This window comes from Ursus maritimus, unplaced genomic scaffold, assembly GCF_017311325.1.
Source record: "Ursus maritimus isolate PB19 unplaced genomic scaffold, ASM1731132v1 scaffold_9, whole genome shotgun sequence".
In the NCBI taxonomy this organism is placed as follows: Eukaryota; Metazoa; Chordata; class Mammalia; order Carnivora; family Ursidae; genus Ursus; species Ursus maritimus.
In genome coordinates, this window is record NW_024427107.1 from 8,319,864 (window position 1) to 8,341,977 (window position 22,114).

Below are 22,114 nucleotides of genomic sequence, written 5' to 3' on the forward strand. Positions count from 1 at the left end.
AAGAGAGTGACAGATGTCAGGGACAATGGTCAGCCATAGGACACAGATCCAGCCCTGTTGGGTAGACATGTCTATCATCAGCCACATGAATGCATAACGACAGCAGGTGTGCCTGGGTGCAGCATGAGGAACAAACACAAGGTGACAAGGATTTGGGTGACACTAAGTGACAGGATTTGGGTTGAAGGCTAGGAAAGACTTCTTTAAGAAATGAAGCTGAATCTAACAAGTGAAAGATGAGTAGGGATTTACTGGAGAGAAGTGGCTTTTCAAGAGGGAGCTCAGCATTTCCTTTCTCTAGGAAGAAAATGCAGTCTTTTATTATTATTATTTTTTAGATTTTATTTATTTATTTGAGAGAGAGGGACAGAGATAGTGAGAGAGAGCTCAAGCAGGGAGGAGAGGGGGAAGCAGGCTCGCCGCTAAGCAGGGAACCCGATGCGGGGCTCAAACCCAGGACCCTGCAATCATGACCAGAACCGAAGGAAGAGGCTTAACGACCAAGCCACCCAAGCACCTGAAAATGCAGTCTTGTTGAGCATGTGAGGAATGGAGACAAGGCAGTTTGTCTGAAGCTCAGAGAGGCAAGATGAGATGAGCAAGGCAAAGTGGGGTGGCCGTGAGAGCACCGGGCCGGGCTTTCCAAAATGTGCTGGTAAAACATCAGCGATCAGTGAGTTAGCTTCTGGCACAGGCCTTCTGTGTCAGTCAGTACAGGGAAAGGAAGACGCAGGAAGATTCAGATTCAGGAAGGAGTGCATCCAAGGGGACATCCAGAGGCGTCCCCCTGCTGGCCAAAAGTCATCTTCCCTGGTGATGGATACTGATTCTGCAGGGAGGGTATATCTACTGTATTATTCCTCGGTTTTTGTAGATGCTTGAAATATTACATAATAATGAATGTTTTAAGTTAAAAATAAAAGAGCACTTTCTTACCAGCAACAGTTTGGTTATAAACATGGGTTAGGGGCCAGGTGTTTCCCTGAGCCTGTAACCTTTGGCTGGTCTTTTGCAGGGAAAGGGCTGTGATTGCCCTCCCTCAGGAGGAGAAAAGAGACAGGCTCATTCTGTTTGTTGAAGAATCAAAGAATTAGAGTACTTGGTTCAATTCCCCAAACCTCCTACATCTGGGGAATTAGGCTATAAATCCTATGAAGCATTCTCTGGGGATTTCCAAGAATTGTTTACACCCAGACCACAAACAACACGACAGGAGTACAGACTTTATTTCTCAGTGTTTTGGCATTTGCAGCTCAGATTGAAATTGGAAAGAAGCAATGAAGAAATGTGCACATTTTTTGAATATCTCATTCTCTCTGTGGTTCCAGCTTTATATTTGGAATTCTCTTTCTCCCTCTCTATTTCTTCCTCTTTCTTGCTCTCTCCCTTCCGTTCTACCTTTCCTTTGGCCTTGCTTTCTGTCTCTCAAAGTGCCAATTCTTAACATGATGGCAGGGACCATACAAGGCACTAGAGGACAGGAAGGTAAACAAGGCAGATACCCATCCTTACCTGAAGGTCCACCCTAACAAGCAACACAACAATTAAATTAAATTAAAATTAAATAATTAGCATTAACATGAAATAAATTAAAACACAAAATCAAACATGATTTTGGACCAGAATATGTTCCCTGAAGGAAGAGGACAGCATACCTTATATGAAAACATGTTTGTAGAGAGAACAAATTTACACTTGGGGGCCAGAAGTATCCCCCTCCTGGTCTGGAGATCCCCAAATCAAAACAGTTTCTTGCATTATAGTATTTCTAAGGGTCTTATATTCCATACCAGCCCCATTTTGGGAAAGGAAATGTTTAAATTGAGATAGTACAGCTTTTGCCTACAACCCCCTCCCCTAGTCCCCATCAACCATACTCTAAGCTGTTAATTTAACCTGAATAAAATATAAATATTTTTTACATCTGTCATTAAGATTGCATTTAGGGGACACCTAGGTTCCTCAGTCGGTTAAGCATCTACCTTTGGCTCAGGTCATGACCCCAGGGTCCTGGGATCAAGCTCCACATCGGGCTCCCAGATCAGCAGAGAGCCTGCTTCTTCCTCTGCCTGCCACTCACCCTGCTTGTGCTCTCTCTCTCTGACAAATACATTTATAAAATCTTAAAAAAAAAAAAAGTTTGCATTTAGATCCAACTTAAAGGAAGATTATAGGAAAGCAAGTTACTTGTAATAAAAAACAGAAGTTAGCAGTGCTGAATCCTTTCAGTGGGAGTTCTTTGAAAGCAAATCTGGATTTGGAGCAAAGCCATGGGATTCAGAGCAAGGACCAGAGAAGAGCAGGTAGAACAGATCATTAACATTGAAATAGAGTAACTTCCTTTCTTATTTTGAATTTATTTGAGTTTTAGGAACAGTTGGAAGGTTACATTTGGGCAACACCAAACCTTAGTTAATTAAACAACCACTGTTTAAGAAATAATTCGACTCCATGTCACGTTCCCCCAGGAAATGGGGAAAAAAGAATGAAGAAGAACAGAGCAGAAGTAAAGCGGGGAAAAAGGACAGACTGACAGAAGGAGAAGAAAGAGAAGGAAGAAAAGGACATAAAAGAGACATGGAAACAGCAGTAAGGGAAAAGACATCTATAAGAAGCAAGGAGAAAAGAGGGAAGAAAGTCAAAACTTTGTTGTTCACTTGGACAACATGATATGGATTTCTATCAGTTCCCTTTGAAATGCTAATTAGCTGACTAGCTAGTATCAGACTCAAAACCTTCATTCTGAAAAAAATCTTTATTCAAAAGGAAAAGTACCTCAGTCTTCCTCTGAGAAACTAGTCTCTGAATTACTAAGCAATGTCTGTAACAATTCACGGAAGCTAGAAGTAGACCCCACCCCATCTAGAGGTTTGTAAAGAAAATTTCTTAGATTATATTTCCAAAGGTGTTACATCCCTTACCAAACCTTATCCAAATATATAGATATTCAGCTCAAAATGATGGAATAAACTATCACACTGACTTTATGGTCATTGAATTGTCTTATTCAAAGTCAGATCAATTATTTGGGCTACAGTGAGAAAACAAAACACCTGGGGTCAGCTGGACTCAATTCAGTTGTTTACTGGAAGGAACAACTTCTCCTCTACCCACTTGGTTCTGTGTCTGAGGGCATGCAAATTAAATCGACAAACAGATTAGCAAGACAAAGACAGATTTAATTATACATATAATCATGTGTGTAATCATGTGTGTAAATATGTAAATTATGTGTGTAATTATGTATGTACACACAGGATTTCCCAAGGAAATGTGACTCCAAGGAGGTCATTAGATTTTGGAGTTTATCTTAATAGGGGATGGGAAAGGGCAAGGGACACTTCTGGGAGAATAAATGACTTCTTAAAAGTGAGGGAGAAAGGGCATTTATGGAAAAACGAATGACTTTTGGAAAGATAAAACACTGAAGAGAGTAGATGGGAGATATAATAGTTTTATGATAGTCTATTCGGGTGTGGTGCCAACTTCTCCTCTCTAAGAAGATTCGAGTTGCTCCTGGGGAGGGCATTTATGACAGTTGAGTTCTTTTAAGATGCTCTGCTTTTAGGCAGATAAGAGATTTCAGAACTCAAATGCCTTCAGCTCAAGATAGTTTTTACGCCACAGTGGTTTAGTCTGGACCCCTTCCGATGCAATACACCCGAACGGCACATATTGTGAACACTTGGATTTGGATGGCTTTGCAATCCGGTATTTCTCAGTCCCTCAAGCTGCCTACAAAATCATCTTCTTAGAACTGTGGCAGCCTACCTGGAAATTCATGTTCTCTCTCATTCTGAGAAGTGTATTACACTAACAACAGGGGGCGTAGAGGAAGAATTGTCTTCTTTCCATGAGAAAGCGAACGCTGTCATCTACAGCCAGATTGCTTCCAGGTATCCGATTGTGTGGACACGGAGACACAGACTGTTGGTCTGAAGGTTCTCAGGGAAATAATCAGACACACAGCTCTGGGGCCAGGGAAGTCTGGTGCAAGGATGGCTTCGCTGAATGCTGAGGTGGAGGAGATGAGGGGAAACGCAGGAGTGCAGGGACTCTCTCAGGGAGAGGCTGCGAAGGGAGGACGCCCGGGAGCAGCATCCCAACCAGTGGCTCAAGGATGAGCAGATAAAAATGGAAAGACAAGAAACAAAATAGAAGGAAAAACAGGAAAGAGACAAGTCTGAAAAAAAGGAGAAGAGATTCAGTCAAGTGAAGGGCAATTCTTGGGGTAAAATGAGGCTTGTCACATGTTTGTAATCCCTGGGAAAGGAGCTCCTGAGGAGGAAGAGCTGGGATACAGACACAGGGGAATAACTGACAGGGTCTTTTCTCCAGGAAGCAGGGGGTTAGCTTTGGAGTAGAAGGACGGTTTTCATCAGAAATAATCTTGGGGGAGGAAAGAGGGAAGATAAATCTAGTAACCTCTCCAAGGGAGATTTGATTTCTTTTTTATAAAATGAGATCATTGCACTAGATAAGCTCTGAGGTCTTATCATCTATTTTAACATTTTAATAAATAATAGAATCCCACTGAGTCCTCTGTAGCTGTTTTAGGAGTTTGATTTTAGAGTGAAGTTTTGTAACTGATATGTTATTCATTATTTTGAAGCAAAATACTGATGGACACATCATATACGTCTTGGAACACTGAAGGAATCCTTATATTTCAATATCTTAATGGTGGGGGTGTGGAATATTGTTCCGTGTCACTTATGTAATATTCCAGCTTGGGATGTGTAACCCGAATATCTAACCATGAGGAAACAGACAAACCCAAAACAAAGAACACTCTTTTTTTTTTTTTTTTTTTGGTACTGTACTCATCAAAAAAAATGCCAATGTCAAAAAGGCAAAGAAAGAAAGTTGGTGGAAATATTCCTGATTAAAGAAAACTAAGTTGGTAAGACAACTAAATGCAATATCTGATTCCAGACTCCATTCTGTACCACAGGGAAAAATCCTATAATGGACATTGTTAAAGTCAATTGATGAAATTGGAATATTGATAGTGGATGCCGTGGATTAGAAAAAAAGTATTGTATCAATGTTAAATTGACTAAAGTTGATAAATTTACTGTGGTTATCTAAAAGAATACCTCTATTCATAAGAAATAGACATTGATATATTTTAAGGTAAAGGGCCATTGTCTTAGTCCTTTGGGGCTGCTGTAACAAAACACTACAGGCTGGATAGTTTATAAACAGCAGAAATATATTGCTCACAGTTCTGGAAGCTAGAAGTCCAAGATTGAGGTGCCAGCATGGTCTAGTGAGAGCTCTCTTCTGGGTTGAAGATTTATCATTGTATTCTTATGTGGCAGAAGGGCTTAGGGAGTTCTATGGGCCTCTTTTATAAGGCACTAATCCCATTCATAATTTAAGAACCTCCCAAAGGTCCCTCCTACTAATACCATCATCTTTAAGGGTTAGGATTTTAACATATGAGTGGAGGGGGACACAAACATTCAGACCACAGCAGCAACTTACTCTCAAATGGTTGGGAGAGAAAAAAAAAAGGGGGAGGTGGCCAGTGATAAAGCAAAGGAGGCCAAATGATCATCTGGGCAAAGAGTATATAGATGTTCAATGTACTATTTTTACTTTTGCAATTCTTCTGTTACGTTTGAAATTATTTCCCAATAAAAAGTTAAAATATACATTGTTAGCTAAAGTAGTACTTAGAGTTCTATGTGTCAGCCCCAGAGGTTCCAGAGAATTCTACTTTAATAATAATGCAGTGCCTTACTGAGGGAACCTTTCTTGAAACAACTGAGCTGATATTATTTGTGTAAAAAAACAAAAACTTATGCATTTCATGGTAATGTGAATTTGTAATAAGGAATAACTCTAACATATTTTCCGTTCAGGCATATATTTGTCTTATAAAAATTAATTGCTAAACAGAAGGGGAAAAAAATCAAATGAACCAGAGAAATTCTAATTGTTGCTAAAGCAGAGAATTCATAAAGAGGGTGGTCATCAATGGACATGAACTTTGCCTTGGCTATAGGCAAAAAATCAACTTTGTAAACTGTAAGATACATAGAAAACAAAGCTGATAGAAAAATCTTCCCTTTTCTACTGCCAAAGTATTGTCTTACCAAGTTCCTGGAGCAGGCTGAATTCCTTTTTTAGGACATGCAGTAAAAGGGGTGAAGATTACGGGGGAATTCGGACTTAGCCAATCTGCCAATTCTTTTAAATGTGACAACAGATGATTTTATGACGTATGTCTGTAAGGTTTGGTTTTTGTTTTTGTTTTTTTTACTATTTGTCGCTGTTTTGAAAAACAGCCTTTAATAAGTTCGGCCCGTGAAAACTGGTACCCTCGTGGTTCTGACTACCACACATGCTTTGTCCACCTGACCAGCAATGCAGCCATCTTCCGGAAGGTGGCGCTGTGCGTGAGCCCAGTACCCACGACTCGGGGGTGTGAAAAGAAGGGCTTCCTGGGGCACAGCTTACGCACACGAGGAGGATGCTGTCTACTCCAGAACAATCCCTACCGTGGCAAATGGTACAGATAAGGAACGAGGTCATGAGCAGCTCCTATGCCGCTCAAAGGTGTTAGGATTAAAATTGCACAACCTTTTGTTATGTTCTAAACTGAAAGTGAGGGTGTCGTTCTCAAAGTCATTATTCCATGACCTTTTATTTCCCATTGTCTCACCTTCTTTTCTTTTTTTTTCTAATTTTTCTTCCTACCATCTCTTTTCACTTCCAAATTTGCTTTACAATTGATGTCAGTGTTTTCCACCCATAGAAATTATATCACCATTTAAAAAAGAAAAAAAGAAACCAAACAATAAAAAAAGAGAAAAAAATTTAAAAATACAAGAAGAAGGAAAGAAATTATATTATCAAAAACTCCTTTCTGTACTGGTCTCTAACTGACCTAAAATATTGCCATAACTGCCAGAGAGTTATGGTAACGGAAGATTTTCGTGCTGGCCAGAAAAAAAAGCTGAAGATCCAGAGTAAGATGTAGGAACTCTGCTAGCTTGATTGGGGGTGGATATAAGACGTGGCCATTGGAAAATATTTTCTCCTCAATATTGTCTTTTGGAGTTCACCTTACTCAAGGAGAATGTGCAAGAAATGATTGTTGAGGTTGACTGTTTTTTCTGTCAATTAATTAGTGTGCATCGTTCCCGCAAGAGTCATTTTTTTTCCAATTTGTTTTTCAACGATCATAGACAACAGATTTTCTCTATCAAAATATAAAAGCAAAGTACCAGTTCCATCACAAGTTCCTGGCAATCCTTCTTCTACTTTTTCCATTCTAGTCTAAAGACTAGAATGTGGCCTGGTTATGATTAGTATCTCTGGAGGAAAACCATCTGGACTTTAAAACACAAAACATATTCTTAGTCTTTTTTTTTTAAGATTTTATTTATTTATTTGACACAGAGAGAGAGAGAGAACACAAAGCAGGGAGAGTGTGAGAAGGAGAGGCAGGTTCCCAGCTGAGTAAGGATCCTGATGTGGGACTCGATCCCCAGGACCCTGGGATCATAAACTGAGCCAAAGGCAGATACTTAATGACTGAGCCACTCAGGCGCCCCACCTATTCTTAGTCTTGATAAGTCTTGTTACACTTGTTGTGTAGTATGCAGATTGACTAACATTTCTGTGGCAAAGTGATTACCCACAAGAGCTCTCTTCCAAAGGAGGCCAGTGTGTTTTCAGGTGAGCCCTGTCCCTGTCTGGACCATACAGATGATGCTTCAGACACGAAAGATGGAGCAAAAGTGGAGGGAAATAATACAAGTTACTTTAAAAACTTGTAAACAAACTTTTAGAGAATATACTATCCAAACGGGGTTCATAAAATAAGAGAAATGGTTGAGAGGTGATTTCTGAACAATTTTCCCTCTACAAAAGAATAAGCGGTGAGTGGCAGTGAACAGACAGGTCTTCTTCTAAGGGAAAGGCAGTAAGGAACAGACAAAAGCTGTAGGAAGAATTATGTTCAGGTTATAGTAGGACAAACTGCATCGCAGGTAAGACAAGAATCATTGCCAAGGAGGTTTTATGGCCTCCTTTTCTTATTTGTAAAAAAAGAGTAAACTTTCTCTTGTGAATGAAGTGTATTTATTCTTGCTTAGAAGCAGAAAGGTAAAAAAGCTAGCCCCTCACATTTCCAGTGATTATTTACCCTTTCATCCATAGAATCTCAAAGCTGCTGGGAACCTTGGAGATCACCCACTTTATAAATGAGGACACCAGTTTAAATGATTGTCCAAAGTCACACAGAGTTGACACAGCAACCCAGTCTGTCGACCTAATCCATAGTTATTTTCCCACTCCACAAAACCGCCGCCTTAGTTTACCTATTTCCACCATATACACAGAAAGTTCACCACCACCACCACCCCTCCACAGGATTTCTCAATCCCATACCCCATGTGTGCTTTGAGCAGCATTCCTGCCAACAGTCATGACTTCTCCATATGGTTGGGCCCACAGAAGACAGACACTAGGAGCCCCAAGTGAGCGTTTAGCCCAGCTCAAACTCCAAGGAATGAGAGTTTTGCTGAGGTCGCAGCTAGCCTGTCTCAAGCCCGCAGCACCACATGCCTTATTTTCAGGTTACAACACTGCATCACACTTTTGACAGACCATCTTCCTTTTTGCCTTTGTAGGTTTCACAGCGGCAGCCTCCCTCGTGTCTTTGGCTTGGGCCTTGGCCTCTTACCAGAAGGCCCTCCGGGACTCTCGAGATGACAAGAAGCCCATCAGCTACATGGCTGTTGTCATCCAGTTCTGTTGGCACTTCTTCACCATTGCCGCCAGAGTCATCACCTTCGCCCTCTTTGCCTCGGTTTTCCAGCTGTACTTTGGGATCTTCATCGTCCTCCACTGGTGCATCATGACCTTCTGGATCGTCCACTGTGAGACAGAATTCTGTATCACCAAATGGGAAGAGATTGTGTTCGACATGGTGGTGGGGATCATCTACATCTTTAGCTGGTTCAACGTCAAGGAAGGCAGGACACGCTGCAGGCTCTTCATTTACTATTTTGTGATCCTGTTGGAAAATACAGCCTTGAGTGCCCTCTGGTACCTCTACAAGGCTCCCCAGATTGCAGATGCTTTTGCCATCCCAGCTCTGTGTGTGGTGTTCAGCAGCTTTTTAACTGGCGTCGTTTTTATGCTGATGTATTATGCCTTCTTTCACCCCAATGGACCCCGATTCGGGCAGTCACCAAGTTGTGCTTGTGAGGACCCAGTCGCTGCCTTCACTCTGCCTCCAGAAGTGGCCACAAGCACACTCCGGTCCATCTCCAACAACCGCAGTGTCACCAGCGACCGTGACCAGAAATTTGCAGAGCGGGATGGGTGCGTACCTGTCTTTCAGGTGAGGCCCACTGCCCCGTCCACCCCATCCTCTCGCCCACCACGGATTGAAGAATCTGTCATTAAAATTGACCTGTTCAGGAATAGGTACCCAGCGTGGGAGAGACACGTTTTGGACCGAAGCCTTCGAAAGGCCATTTTAGCCTTTGAATGTTCCCCGTCTCCTCCAAGGCTGCAGTACAAAGATGATGCCCTTATTCAGGAGCGGTTGGAGTATGAAACCACTTTATAAAATAGAAGGCCTCGGAGGAGCCACAACCTCCAGGTAGAGGGGTGACAGCAGGGCTGTGGCAATAATGAAACTCTGTCCTAGAGTAGGGCAACGGGCTGTAATGCGCTTCGTCTGACCCTCCATCAGCTGACTGCCTGCTGCTGGTCTCCTTTCAAAACAGTGGCTGAAGGGACCGAACCGAACCGTGCCAGCTCAGTAGGACTCCTTGTTGCTACCAGCCCCTCCTCTCCACTTTCAGCGTGTCCACCAGAGGGTACAATGAGCACGGAAAATGTTGCCTCCAATCAATAGGGTGTTTTGATGGAGTTAACAGATCTTTGCATAAAAATATATTCAGTCACACACGCACATACACACACATACACGCACACACATGCTAACACACGTGGCACCAGTCCTCTGTCAAAATAGCTTAGGTGATTTTTTCTTGATGCAAAGCTCTGATTCTGAATATAAAAACAAAGAGAGAGAGAATATATCCCTCAAGACTCCAGAAAAAAAAAAAAAGAACAGTACTACTTAGAAAAGAATTTCATAGACCATTCTCATTTGGAAACCACTACCATGCGTGCAAATCCTATCCCATGGACCGCAAACTCAACTGTTGTTTACATGTGTATTCGAATGGATGGAATGGTTCATTTTCAACACATTTCAGGATTTGTTTTTTATTTTAAATTTTCATTTGAGAACGTCCTTTCCGACAGAAATCCTATGCAGCACATGTGTGGCTTTCGACAAGACCAAGGAGCTCGCTGATTTCGTGATGTAAATTAAATGATAATCATGATTCAGTATTCAGTTGCAAAAATTTAATAAGTACATGAAGAGGAAGCAGGGAAACAAGGCAAAAATGAGCGTCTGATTTTCCCAGCCTGCCAAAGCTCACCCCGGCCGGCATGGAGATGCAGAGCGGCAGAAAAGGAGCATGGTGAACTGGATGTTTCCAGACGTGGAAATGCGTGGTTCTGTGTGATGACTCCAGAGCACGCCTCGCCACACCTTCCTAGTGCCAAACACCGTCCAACCACAGGACTGACGTGCAAGTCCCAAACACCCGAGAACGAGTGGCGCAAGCCCCCCAGACGTGGCGCAAGCCCCCAGACGTGGATGTGAGAGCGCACCATCAAGTTTCCCACTGTGTACAGACTCCCCCCCTCCCCCCAATCCAAGGTCAAAGTGATGTGTCTTTTAGAGGCTTTGGGACACTTTTTAGTAAGTATGAGCAGACAATGTAGTGAATATGCTATGAGAAAACCCTTCCAAACTGATTGAGGGCTTATCACTAGATCCAGCTAAGATTTGTATTTGAATCATTTGTAAAGTCGCACTCTTACAACAAACTTCTGGGTTTTAAATACCTCCGTACAGCAAGTAAACGTTCCCTGCTTTCTGTTCCCAGTGTCCTCGGTCATGGTGCTTTTTGTTGCATTAAAAGTGCCGGTCAAACTTTGATAGTATTTTTTTATAGTTGGTGCAGAGTGGAATAACTCATGGATTATTTCAATATTTTTGTAATAAAAACTATAGGGTATACATATAGGCATCATCACTTTTTTTATAGACCTGGAATCGTTTAAAATCCTTTAAGCAACGTAATTACTTGGGATGTCAGAAACTGGTCCACAAATTCCGTCAGCCTGCCTCAGCAGATTGAGAACACTTGTCTCTTGCAAGATCACCCAACTTTGCAATGTTGGTGCACCCAGGAACCTGGCCAGGGGTGCTATCAGAATATCAGGTGACAAGAGAATCAGCTTAACTAGAAAGGGCTTGTCAAGACTGGCCAATGTTTCCCAGGATGTGAAAGCTGTAAATGATTACTTTCATCCATCCATTATCACAAACCTGACCACAGTGGAAGATGTCTTAAACTTCCTTCCCTGGTTTTATATTAACCCAACTTATATATTAAGTATTAGTCAAGTCACTAAAAAAAAGAGAGAGAGAAAAAAAAAGAGAGAAAGTCCATTAAGCTTAATTATTCAGTTATTTGGACTGTACAATCTACTTAAAATAGTCAAGTTCAATAGCCACCACCTGTAGTGGGTGTGTTGTACAGAGACGGCTGTCCCCATCACATCCACAGGAAATGGCAGAGGGCTCAACCTATGACTTCCTTTGGTACAAAGCCCCAGAGCAATATTTTAAAAATAGATGATTTTTTATCGGTAGACATGCTTGCCTAGTACTCCATGATTTGATCCTCCAAGCAAGATTTCCACTAAAAAATAATAACCTTTTGTTCGGATGTGAAAAGATTACCTAGTCGCCAGTAAAGGCCCAGGAAGATGCTCTTCTTGTCAGCAATTGGTGAAAACATTGCACCCCCATTGTAGAAGAGGAAAAAATCATTATATTGGCAAAAATTCTTCACTTTTGTGCAGGACCATGAGTTATTAGCTTCCTTATTTCCAAGAAAACTTTTAATTGATGATCTTTGGAAATTCAATGGCTCAGTTGAAGTATATCTTTGATTCCATGAGTAAATACCAGATTGCAGGTAGAGTGGTCAATCAACACAAACTCATCAGGCCCCACCACGCCTCAATCATGTAAGTCCTGAGTTATTTCTCAATTTGATCCCTCATTTAACATGTGAAGAGTCAAAATGAGTGCTGTGTGAATAAACAATAATGTACTGCACTTTGTCTTGGAGGTAAGAATATGGTTAGGAGGGTGTAAGACGATTGCATTTCTCAGTGATTTCCCAAATACTGTAAATACTCTGTTATCCAAAGTATTTGAAGACTGTGATGTTTCAGTTAATCAAAAATTTTTGCTAAGGAAATGATATCTCCACCATAAATCCAAACTTTCTCAAGATTACAAGAACCAAAAAAATTTACTTCCGAGGAAAATCGTGACCTAGTCTTCTTTCCATGATTCAGAAAAGCACTGCACTGCCCTCAGATGGTGTGGTGATGAGAACTGTTATTAGTTTCTAGATACACAGATAACAGAGAGTTTAAAGTATTAGGATTTAAAGAGACATTGTCAATGTACAAAGGAACAAAGTTTGATTTTTGTCTTTGTATTTTAGTTCTTCCTGAGATTTCATTTTCAATCTGCCATGAAACCCTCCACAAACAGTAACCAGAGAATCCAAAATGAACATGCTATGGTTAGCATTCAGATTGGAAATGCTGGATTCTTCCTCTTTGGGACCCGATTTCCTGTGCCTGAGTCTACTTGGATTCTCTGAGGGAAGAGGGGGTCCTGCTCTTAGCACTCACTTTTTGCATAGGACCATATAATTTTCTAAAAGAAAACGTTAAACACTTTTTTCACTTTCAAAGTAGCATTTCGAAATGAAACTGTATTTAAGATTAAAGAACATATATATCTTAACTATACTGAGATTTTTAAGTATTTGTCTGGAGGAAAAAAAATTGTTTCCATTTAAGTCAAAGTTTGGTTCCCCCATAATGACTATGTCCTTTAAATTCTCTTGGCCATTAACATTGTCCTATTTAACTATGTGCCGTCTCGTTGAGTAACACTGACTTTGCAGACGCTCAGTTACTACTACCCATTTATGATACTGCTGTGAACCCAACAAATGAAATAAATTCTCTTACTGACTTGGCAAGAACATGCAATTCGAGTATTAGCACAATATAAAATACAAAGATAACCCTAAGATGAAAGTATAATGACGTACGTATGCGTAATTCCTAAGTGCCCAATTTATTTTGCTCTATGAATAAATGAAGTGATAGCACTGACCAATTACAAGTGAATGGGAATCATTGAAATCTCAATGATTGTTTTTTAAAGTATCATAACATGCGTATATGTCATATATGTATATATAACACACATGTATGTTTTATATATATATGTACACACACACACAACTAAAGGAACAGAGATGAAAAAGATGAAGTATATACTGCCGTTTCACGCATATTAACTGGTATGTTACCGACACATGAACTTTTAGTGGAAAATCTTTTTCCTCCTCCTTTTCAGCCCAAGCTTCCAGTCCCTGTCTATAAGACATCCACACACTTGTAATGTGGGAAATACCTAGATGCAACTTCACACTTTGAGCTTAAATAAGCTGTATCATTCCTAAAAGATTTCATCTTTTAGGCAGCTGAATAGAATAGTTTTGAATCATTTCAAAGTTTCTTTCCCCCAACTGGTTGAATTGAGCAAAGTAAAACACTTGTGTCCTTACCAGGATTGTGTAAGGCTACACATTTGCCTTTAAATGTACCCAATGCCATTGAGTGGAACAAGTTCTCCCACAACATTTAGACAAGGATCCATTTTTTCCTAATGCACCATTTTCTAGACTAAATATATGCTCCCCTGATTTCGCATACATCTTTGCCATTAGCCATTGCTGTTTCTATATAAAGCTTGGATGAGATCCCTGCATTTTTATGTTTCTAAGGAGAATTCCTTAAAGCCTTTTTACAAACAGCTCAGACTGTCTTTCAGAAATACAGCTCAGAGGATGCTTGAAGTGCATAGTGAAAACACAGCCGATCTGAGGTGGTTGTTTCTATAAATTCAGTGATGGATGCAGATCAACTCATGTTCATTTATCTTTAACAGTCCAGTGTCACTTCTGAAAACAGTCAAAATGACTGCTTCTGCCAGCTTGTGACTCATAACACCCTTCTTCCCCCTCTGAAGCCGGGGTATTTCAACATGGCCGGGGAAGGGCCATTTCCCTCTACTGCCCATTCACTCCCCGCACCCTACCTCCATTTGCAAGTCTCTGGCCCTGACCTGTCTCAGGCTGTGAAGTGATTTCAGCAGTTGGGTTGCATCTCCCCTGCTCACTCAGGCAGGCTGCCCTGTCCACTGCAGAGCTTCCTCTCTGGACCTATGTCTGGTGCAGTTGCTATCCTAGAAATGGGCACACAGAAAGACTCAATTTGTGCCTGCAATCAATGGTCTAAACAGTAGGATTACTCATTCAACAGTAAAACTCCATGGAATGTGGGTGGAATTGTATAAAAACACAATGAGCCATTTAATTTTGTTAATTGTAGCAATTAGGCTAGCTCGAACACAGCCTGTACTCATAGCAGAAAGCCAAGTGGAAGAAATGGCAAACAGCCATTTGCCCACAGAAATGACGGGTTCAGAAACTCTCCCTTGAGTGTTTAAGGAATCATGTTGTTTGATCATCCATTTGAAGCTCTTTCTCTAGATTCCATAAGAAAAGAAATCAGACTCTTGTTATATTGCATGCAGTGATCTAATCCAAAATGTAAACTCCAGTCAACCTTTTGTGGTCTATGTTCTGCTCAATAAGGGATGGGTTTCAATGTCCTTGAAATGCCTAGTTGTTTTGCTAAAATATTTTACTCATAAACAGTATACTGACATAATATGTCGGAAACACTGGCAAGCAAATTTCTGCTTTGGTAATTTTTTTACCCTTAGATATTCTTGCAGTTCAGTTCCCCATATTGATGGTAATTTACCATGACTGGCAACTTTTCGTGTGTCCAGTGCTGGCTACAGAGCTTTACCTATGTGATATTGAATCCTCACAACCATGTATGAGTTAAGTACCATTTACAGAAGACAAAACCTAATCTCAGAGATACTAAACAAATTGCCAGAGATCCCACAGCTAGGAAAGTGGAGCTGAGAATTGAACACAACTTGTGACAACTTTTAAAACTGCAAAATTTTCTAGAAGACCAAGGAATAGTTTCCCATCGACACCTATTTCTGATTTGGCAAGCTTTCAGAAGAAACAAAGTCATGGTCTGATGACGAAATTTTCCAAAGCAAGTTTCATTTAAAGTCAAAAATGTCTTCCAAGATGAAAAGTTAAAAATAAAAGTCAATGATGAGAAATGGAAATTGCCATCACCTGTAACTGAATCTTACTTCCACTCCTTAATTCATAGTATGTAGATAAGTGCTATTTTTCCATTCTGGACAACTGGCCTCCTCCATGGCCCTACTCTACACTAAAGTAAGAGATAAATATAAACTAACCAGATGGTTCTTCTCTTGTATTCTGTGCATGTGCTATACTGTCATCCAGTTAGACACACTGAAAAATAACTGAACTCCACTACTTACTTTGATGCTCTGACAGAGAGAGAGACAGAGAAAGAGAGAGAGGAAGGAAGGCAGGGAGGAAAGATAGAACAACAACCATTTGAAGTGACATTATTCCATTCCATTGCCATGATTTTTCTCTAAATTTTATGTCTTGTAGTTCACAAAATTTAATATTTAAGAGGATTATTATACCCTTAGCTTGACCCATCATATAAATTGAGGAATCTTACCTTAGATTAAAAGGTTAGGTGTAAAGAATAAAGCAAATGTTTACCAACTATTTGTTGAATTGAATATAAAATGATTGATGTGTCCTTTCCCTCCTCACTTTCAATGTAACATGTCTGAGGCCTACAGGATGACAGTAAAAACCTATTCAATGACATTGTACAGTAAGTTGCATGTGATGTTGTTTGAATTGATTCTAAACAAATAGCCAGTAATAAACCCCAAATTTTCTCAACCTTGGTATTTATTTTAGAAAAATACGCAGTGATCATTCTGACTTTAATGTATGAAAAATACAAGCAATCTTCTCTCTTCCTTCTTTGATAAGATTTAAGCAGATCTTTATGAAGATATGTTAAATTAGAAGTCACTAATGTTTATAGAAAGTAACATCTAAAAGAGATCTAAATGTTACTTCAGCACATTCCTTTTATAGATGAGATAACCAAGATCCAAAGAGATCAGGTAATTTTTGAAATCAAAATTCCTTCAATCATCTGTTCAGTAAGCATCACCCACAGGTCTAGCATTGCCAGGCAATACACAGCCAAGTGCAGAAGGAGTCTCGCAATCCAGAGGCTTACACTTTGGTTATTAGAAGCAAAATAGGAGTCTTTGGACTTTAACTCTTTTTTGCTCTACTACACAGTTTCTATTTTTAATATCTACATTTAATTCCATACTAGAGCAAAAAAGAAACATAGCTTTCCCAATGTTGTATTATGGAAGCCTCATGATAAACAACTGCCACACACAATGACAAACATAAGATAATGATATACATATAAAGGTAAGTCAACGATGGTTGACCATCTATAAAGAGAAAAGTAATTTTATGATTTGTTTTTATGCCTCTTCACACTAGACATTTTTAAATTGAGGTCAAAAAGCAACAAAAAGAAATTGAAATACTTTTTTGGCACATAGCGCTTGACTCAAAACAATCATATCTGAATAAGCTTTGGAGATATTACTGAGAACCTCTCTTAAGAAGAGGCATGAAATGAGAATGCTTCTAAAATGTCTGAAGACTTTTCTAATAGGCTACTTCTCTGATCTTCAGGAAATATCCTTCATTAGCACATACACTATGTCTCCGGCATAGTAGTTATTTAGGAATAACACATTTCCAGACCTAAGCCTCAGTTACTGCAACCTGAAAGATTGGTCTAAAGCCATACTTCCATGCCCAGAAGAGCAACACTGTGCTGTATTACATTCAGGAGTCTGGATAGCCAGATTCACCTTACTCACCATACTGGCATAATACCCAAACCGAGTCTTTCCCTGCAATATTGCCACGTGGTTGGCTCCCGACAGGTGTAAGGAGTATATTGCTTAAAGGTAACTATTAACTTGCATAACTAATTTGCTCCAAGTGAAATAATTCTGATCAGGGAATGCATAAACCCAAAGGTTCTCTAAGAAGTAAAAGGAAGGAGAGAAGGCAGATTAATTTGTATAAACACATAATAATTCAAAGAATTCCTTGGTGAGTCCCATCAAGCATCAATAAAACAGTTGACCTAATAACAGTGGGAAGTATGAGGCATGGTTTCTAGGTTCAAGCCACTGTAAGTAGTTCATTACTGTGATTACTGCTGTTTTAGCCATTGCACCATCCAAGAAGAGTATAGTTGCTGATATGTTTGCAGAGCAAAGATCATGATAATAAAACAAACCAACATCAAAACTAATTAATCAACTTGATAAGTAAATATTACCAGCCCAGTACCAACACAAAATGTTCTCTTGTGTTGTTATTAAAGCCTGTCACCTAACTCTGTTATTAGAATTCCAGAAAATGTAAGGTTTCATGTTTTTATTATACTTCCATCTATCAAATTAAGCTGGTGGCCCTCTCCTCTCTCTATTGCTTGATTTGCATTAAAATGGAACTAATCAAATTTTTATTTCATTTAAGTGCTACAAATATTAACAAATGGAGATGTTGTGTTTGAGCTAATTTAATTTAACTGTTCTAGTGGCATTCTGGTATGGAGTTGTATCAAATCAACACTCTTAATTATTTCAAATTAATTCACTTATCAGTAAGTTCTACAACACCCTTAAGTGCGTTGAAAATGTAGCTCAGGTTTCTCTCTTACGAAATTCCTATTTTGATTACAAACCAGTAGAACGTGTCTTAATCAACTTCAGCATTTCAATCCATTGTGATTCTGGAAAATGAGTGTGTCCGGTACTGCTATGTTAACTTAGCAATTAACCTTCGACCTGGTCTTTCTATGGGCCCCACTGTGAGTTCTTATTCTATTCAAATTGGGAGCAATAGCAAGTCATCCTGTAACCAAAGGAGATCTGTTGGCTAGTCAAAGAATTGTCATTTTATATCCTTCTTTCAAAGAACTAAAATATTCAACTTTCCTTATTAACCTTTCTATTATATTGTACATAGAAAAGAAAATGGAACGCTGAAATATGTTCTGAAATCCTGGGGCGAAACCTTTCCCTTGGTCTGAATCAAGAGGCTCGGTGCCCTGTGAAGAGCAGTAAATCTCTCTGTGCCATGAGGAAAGGGAAGGGGGACAAGCCAGTCGCTCAGAAATGTGAGCCTCGACTGTCACAAAGATGTATATGGCTGATGGTATCGATTCCCTTCTTTTTTTACAGAAACATCTTGGAACTTGTCAAGCTTTACTGAAGGTGATTTGCGTTAATTAATGCAACAGACCCTTTAATCTTGCAAATTCTTGACTTGTAATATTGTAGCCAAGCTACCGCGAGGGAAAATTAATCAGTTAGTGGGAAGGAGCACTCGTTCCGTGCCAAGCCGTGCCCAGGCCTGAAGAGAAAGACCTCTGTGAAGTAGAGCACTAATGAATTCGTGCTACCTGCTTCCTCATCATTCATGCTATGAATATTCATCCGCTTCATTTGTTTTTGCCAGTAAGCGCTGCTTTGAAAAAAAAAAAAAAGAAAGAAAGAAAAATGTCTATGGATTCCTGGGGCTTGCATAGCTCAGAGAATAGGTGCTGGGTCATGGAGACTCCTGTTAAATGGATACAAATCTACTTGTGTTTGGAAATGGAAAAAAAAAATGTCATTGTCATCTCTTTAATGATTGATCTGAGTTCCATGGCTGCCCTCACTTGGTTTCTTGAGAGTACTGTTGTCAGCATTGTAATAACCAATTTATGAAAAATTGAATCTGTAATTCCATTTCAGGGGTAAAACCTGCATGGATGTAACTATTCAATAACTTTATTCCTGCCTTCCTGGGTGGTGACATTGCCAGTTTCAAACTGAGGTACATGAGTTTATGGTATCGGCCCTCCTGTCGTTGCTGAGACCCGACAGAATGTCAGTTACAAGCTATAAGATCAAGTAGAGATTCTTATTGCCTAAATGTTCACTTAAAAGTAAACAGGTAGTCTCATAATTTAAAAAAATCATGGTTCTTTCCCACTTGCTTCTCTGTTTTCCAAAGTTCGAGCTGCAAGATAAGAACGAATATACTTCAGATAGTACTCTTAGAGTTTGCAAGTGTTAGGCATCCATATGTTCTTACAAAGTTTCTATCTAACCTTTTGGTAGAACAATTTCAGGAGTGAACCCTAGATGAATGAGTGAAAATCATCAGGTTTATCCAATAAGCAACCTAACGGAAAAATTTTAGAAAAGAAGCAGGGATCCTTTTTCTTGGATTTCAAAGATGTTTCTCCTTGCTAACAGACCATCTTAGTGATTTGAGAGCTACTGAACGGTAGTCCCAGTTAGAGGCTCATTATCGTGCTGCACACCCTATTCTGTCAAAGTCATTTTTCAGAACTAACTCTTGGCACAAGCACTGAAATTTAATGGCAAAAGCTGGCCTACTACCATGTGACTTATTTTCAATTGCAAGGCAATGAAAACTAAGTTGAAGAAAATTTTGATTTCCTGAACTCCAAAGCCAAAATGGGCACAAAGAGACTCTGTAACATAGAATGAGTTGGTTGACTGTGGGGACCCAGGAGCAATAAACAATCCTCTTAAGCAAGGCTCGTGAGTCAGAGTGGCTATAAGCTGTGTTGGGACAGGTGATTGAAGAGGACACCTACAAGTTGCTCATCAAGAATATTTGCCTTTTTATAGAGCAGAGGTTCAAAGTAGCCCCTGCCATTCCGTAACTATGAGGATAAGTACATCCATATATGAAAGGCCAAGGCAGAAGACAGAGGAACTGTCAGGGGCTTCAGGTCTGAAACTAACTCTGTCTTTAAGGGAACAGCTCTCCTTGGTCTTTGGCCCTTTGCTGCTAGCTAGCTCTGCATGCCAAGAGCTTCTGATGGATTATAAGATGAGATATTTAAAGGTATTGTAAGTACTCCTGCTTGTAGACATGAAAAAATTGAATTATCCCTCATTTTAACAATGACGTGATTCAGGGTTACTATGGCCTTACTCATCATCCCATTGTAAATATACCATGACATCATGAGAGCCTCTGTGTTCAAATTCACTAAACCAGGTTTACATGTCTAGGTCTGTGTATCTATCCCCAAATTGGAAAAATAATTTTTTGAGAATGATCTTTAGAATAATGTAAGTGAAAAAAAGTGGACAGTTGAGCAATTTTTCACCATCCACAAAGCCACTAGAGTGCTGATAACTCTAAAGCTCTGATTTTTTTTTCTCATGACTAAGTTTCTTTTCACTTAGAGGCTTTCAACATCTGAATTTTCCAGATGATTGCTGAACCATCTTCACTAACCTGAAGTAGACACTACGGCACTGTTAAAAAATAGACTGTCCACATGAATGCAAATATCCCAATGAAAAGAGAAGAAGTAGGTCACTCTAGCAGTAAATTTGGTCTTCGTGATGTCAAACATTTGGACACTTGGGAAAATCCAGGTGTTTGAACGATACGGTTTTCATCTGGTTGTCTGGTGTTGTCTAGATAGGCAGAAAATGCTCAGGTGTTGTAGGTAATGAGATTTAACTTTCTCATGCAGTAATCTATTGCTGGTGATATTCTGCTGCTAAAAATCTCTTTGTTGTGCAAAGAGGAATAAATAATGCAGAGCAAATGCTATTTGATTTTCATTTATTTTTGGCAAACACATGAAGGGAAGAGGTTTGGGGGTGTTCAGATGTGATTGTGGCACAGACCTCCTTCAGAAAGACCGTTCTGGAGGCCTGCCACTCGGCTCCTTCCTGCCAAGGAAACTTTTTACTCAACTCCTTTCCATCCTTTCTAATTCTATAATTTCCCCTCTGCTCTTCACATAATCTTCGTTGTTCCCAAAGTCTACTTGCCAGAATTGTTCAAGAGAAATACAAGTTTGTTAACTTTTTATTCTTCAAATAAGAAGTTTTCATTTTAAGGATTACATCTTTTAAGCAGAAAAATAATGTAAACAACTCAATACAGTTATTTTATGGTGCATGTTGTGGTGTCGACAGAAGTAAAAGCTCTTTTTCCCAAATTAAACAAAATACTTTTTTTTTTTTTTGGTTTGGTTTGTTGATGTCATTCTGATTGCCGAGGACTCACTGGTTATACATATTGGAATCTTAGTGTCTTCTTTATAGTCACGGAATAGAGAAAAAGAAAAAATGTCATCAAAGAGAAGTTCACTTTCCAGAAGGAATTTTGAGATAGTCACGGGACTCTTGTATTTGTGATTATCTGTGGACATTTTCTTCCTTGTTTCATCTGATTGGGCTCTGGATTGGTGAGTGTGTATATTTCCTCAAATCGTGTGCTTACCTCATTTACTGTTCTGAAGCTGGACAGAAAAACGGGCAAGCCATTCAGACCAATTTTCTTTTCCATGAGCTTATGTTGCAGAACTTGCTCTGAGGAATTAACTGTAAGCATGCACACAGAAAGTATGCAGCTATGCAAAGGTCATGAGAGGATTTCCAGAGAAAACCTAAATGGTTTTTTTTGTACATTCCTAGGTAGTGTTTTGATTGTGTCAAATTCTACATTTCAGTGCCAACTGAGAACAACTTCATGGGGTAAGCAGTCCCCATCCTTGTTGACTCCCTCCTCCCATTAGTTGCAGAAGTTTCCCCCCAAATCAAAACAGGTGCTCCGCCTTGTGTAGCAAGGGCTTCCAGCCACCAGGTGTCATTGCTCTGTGCTAATTGTGTTTTGTCAATGCTCCTTTGTGCTAATCCCACACCTGTGAAAGCCTTCTGGACCGATAGAGCTGCTACTTCCTGTCACAGACGTACATACCAACCTGATTTGGCTCCGCTTTCCTTTTTCCTTGAGATTTTTACTTCACTCAA

At 39.8% G+C, this 22,114-nt stretch overlaps 1 protein-coding gene across 1 annotated transcript in view; it reads left to right on the plus strand.

Annotated features, from left to right (window-relative positions):
- The window catches only part of XKR4 (XK related 4), a 415,020-nt gene extending 403,531 nt beyond the window's left edge, over positions 1 to 11,489 (plus strand). The window contains exon 3 of the mRNA XM_008706757.2: positions 8,649 to 11,489. Coding sequence (XP_008704979.2) covers positions 8,649 to 9,595 — 947 coding nt within the window. The 3' untranslated portion in view covers positions 9,596 to 11,489. The remainder of the gene's footprint in view (positions 1 to 8,648) is intronic.
- The last annotated feature ends 10,625 nt before the right edge of the window (positions 11,490 to 22,114 follow it).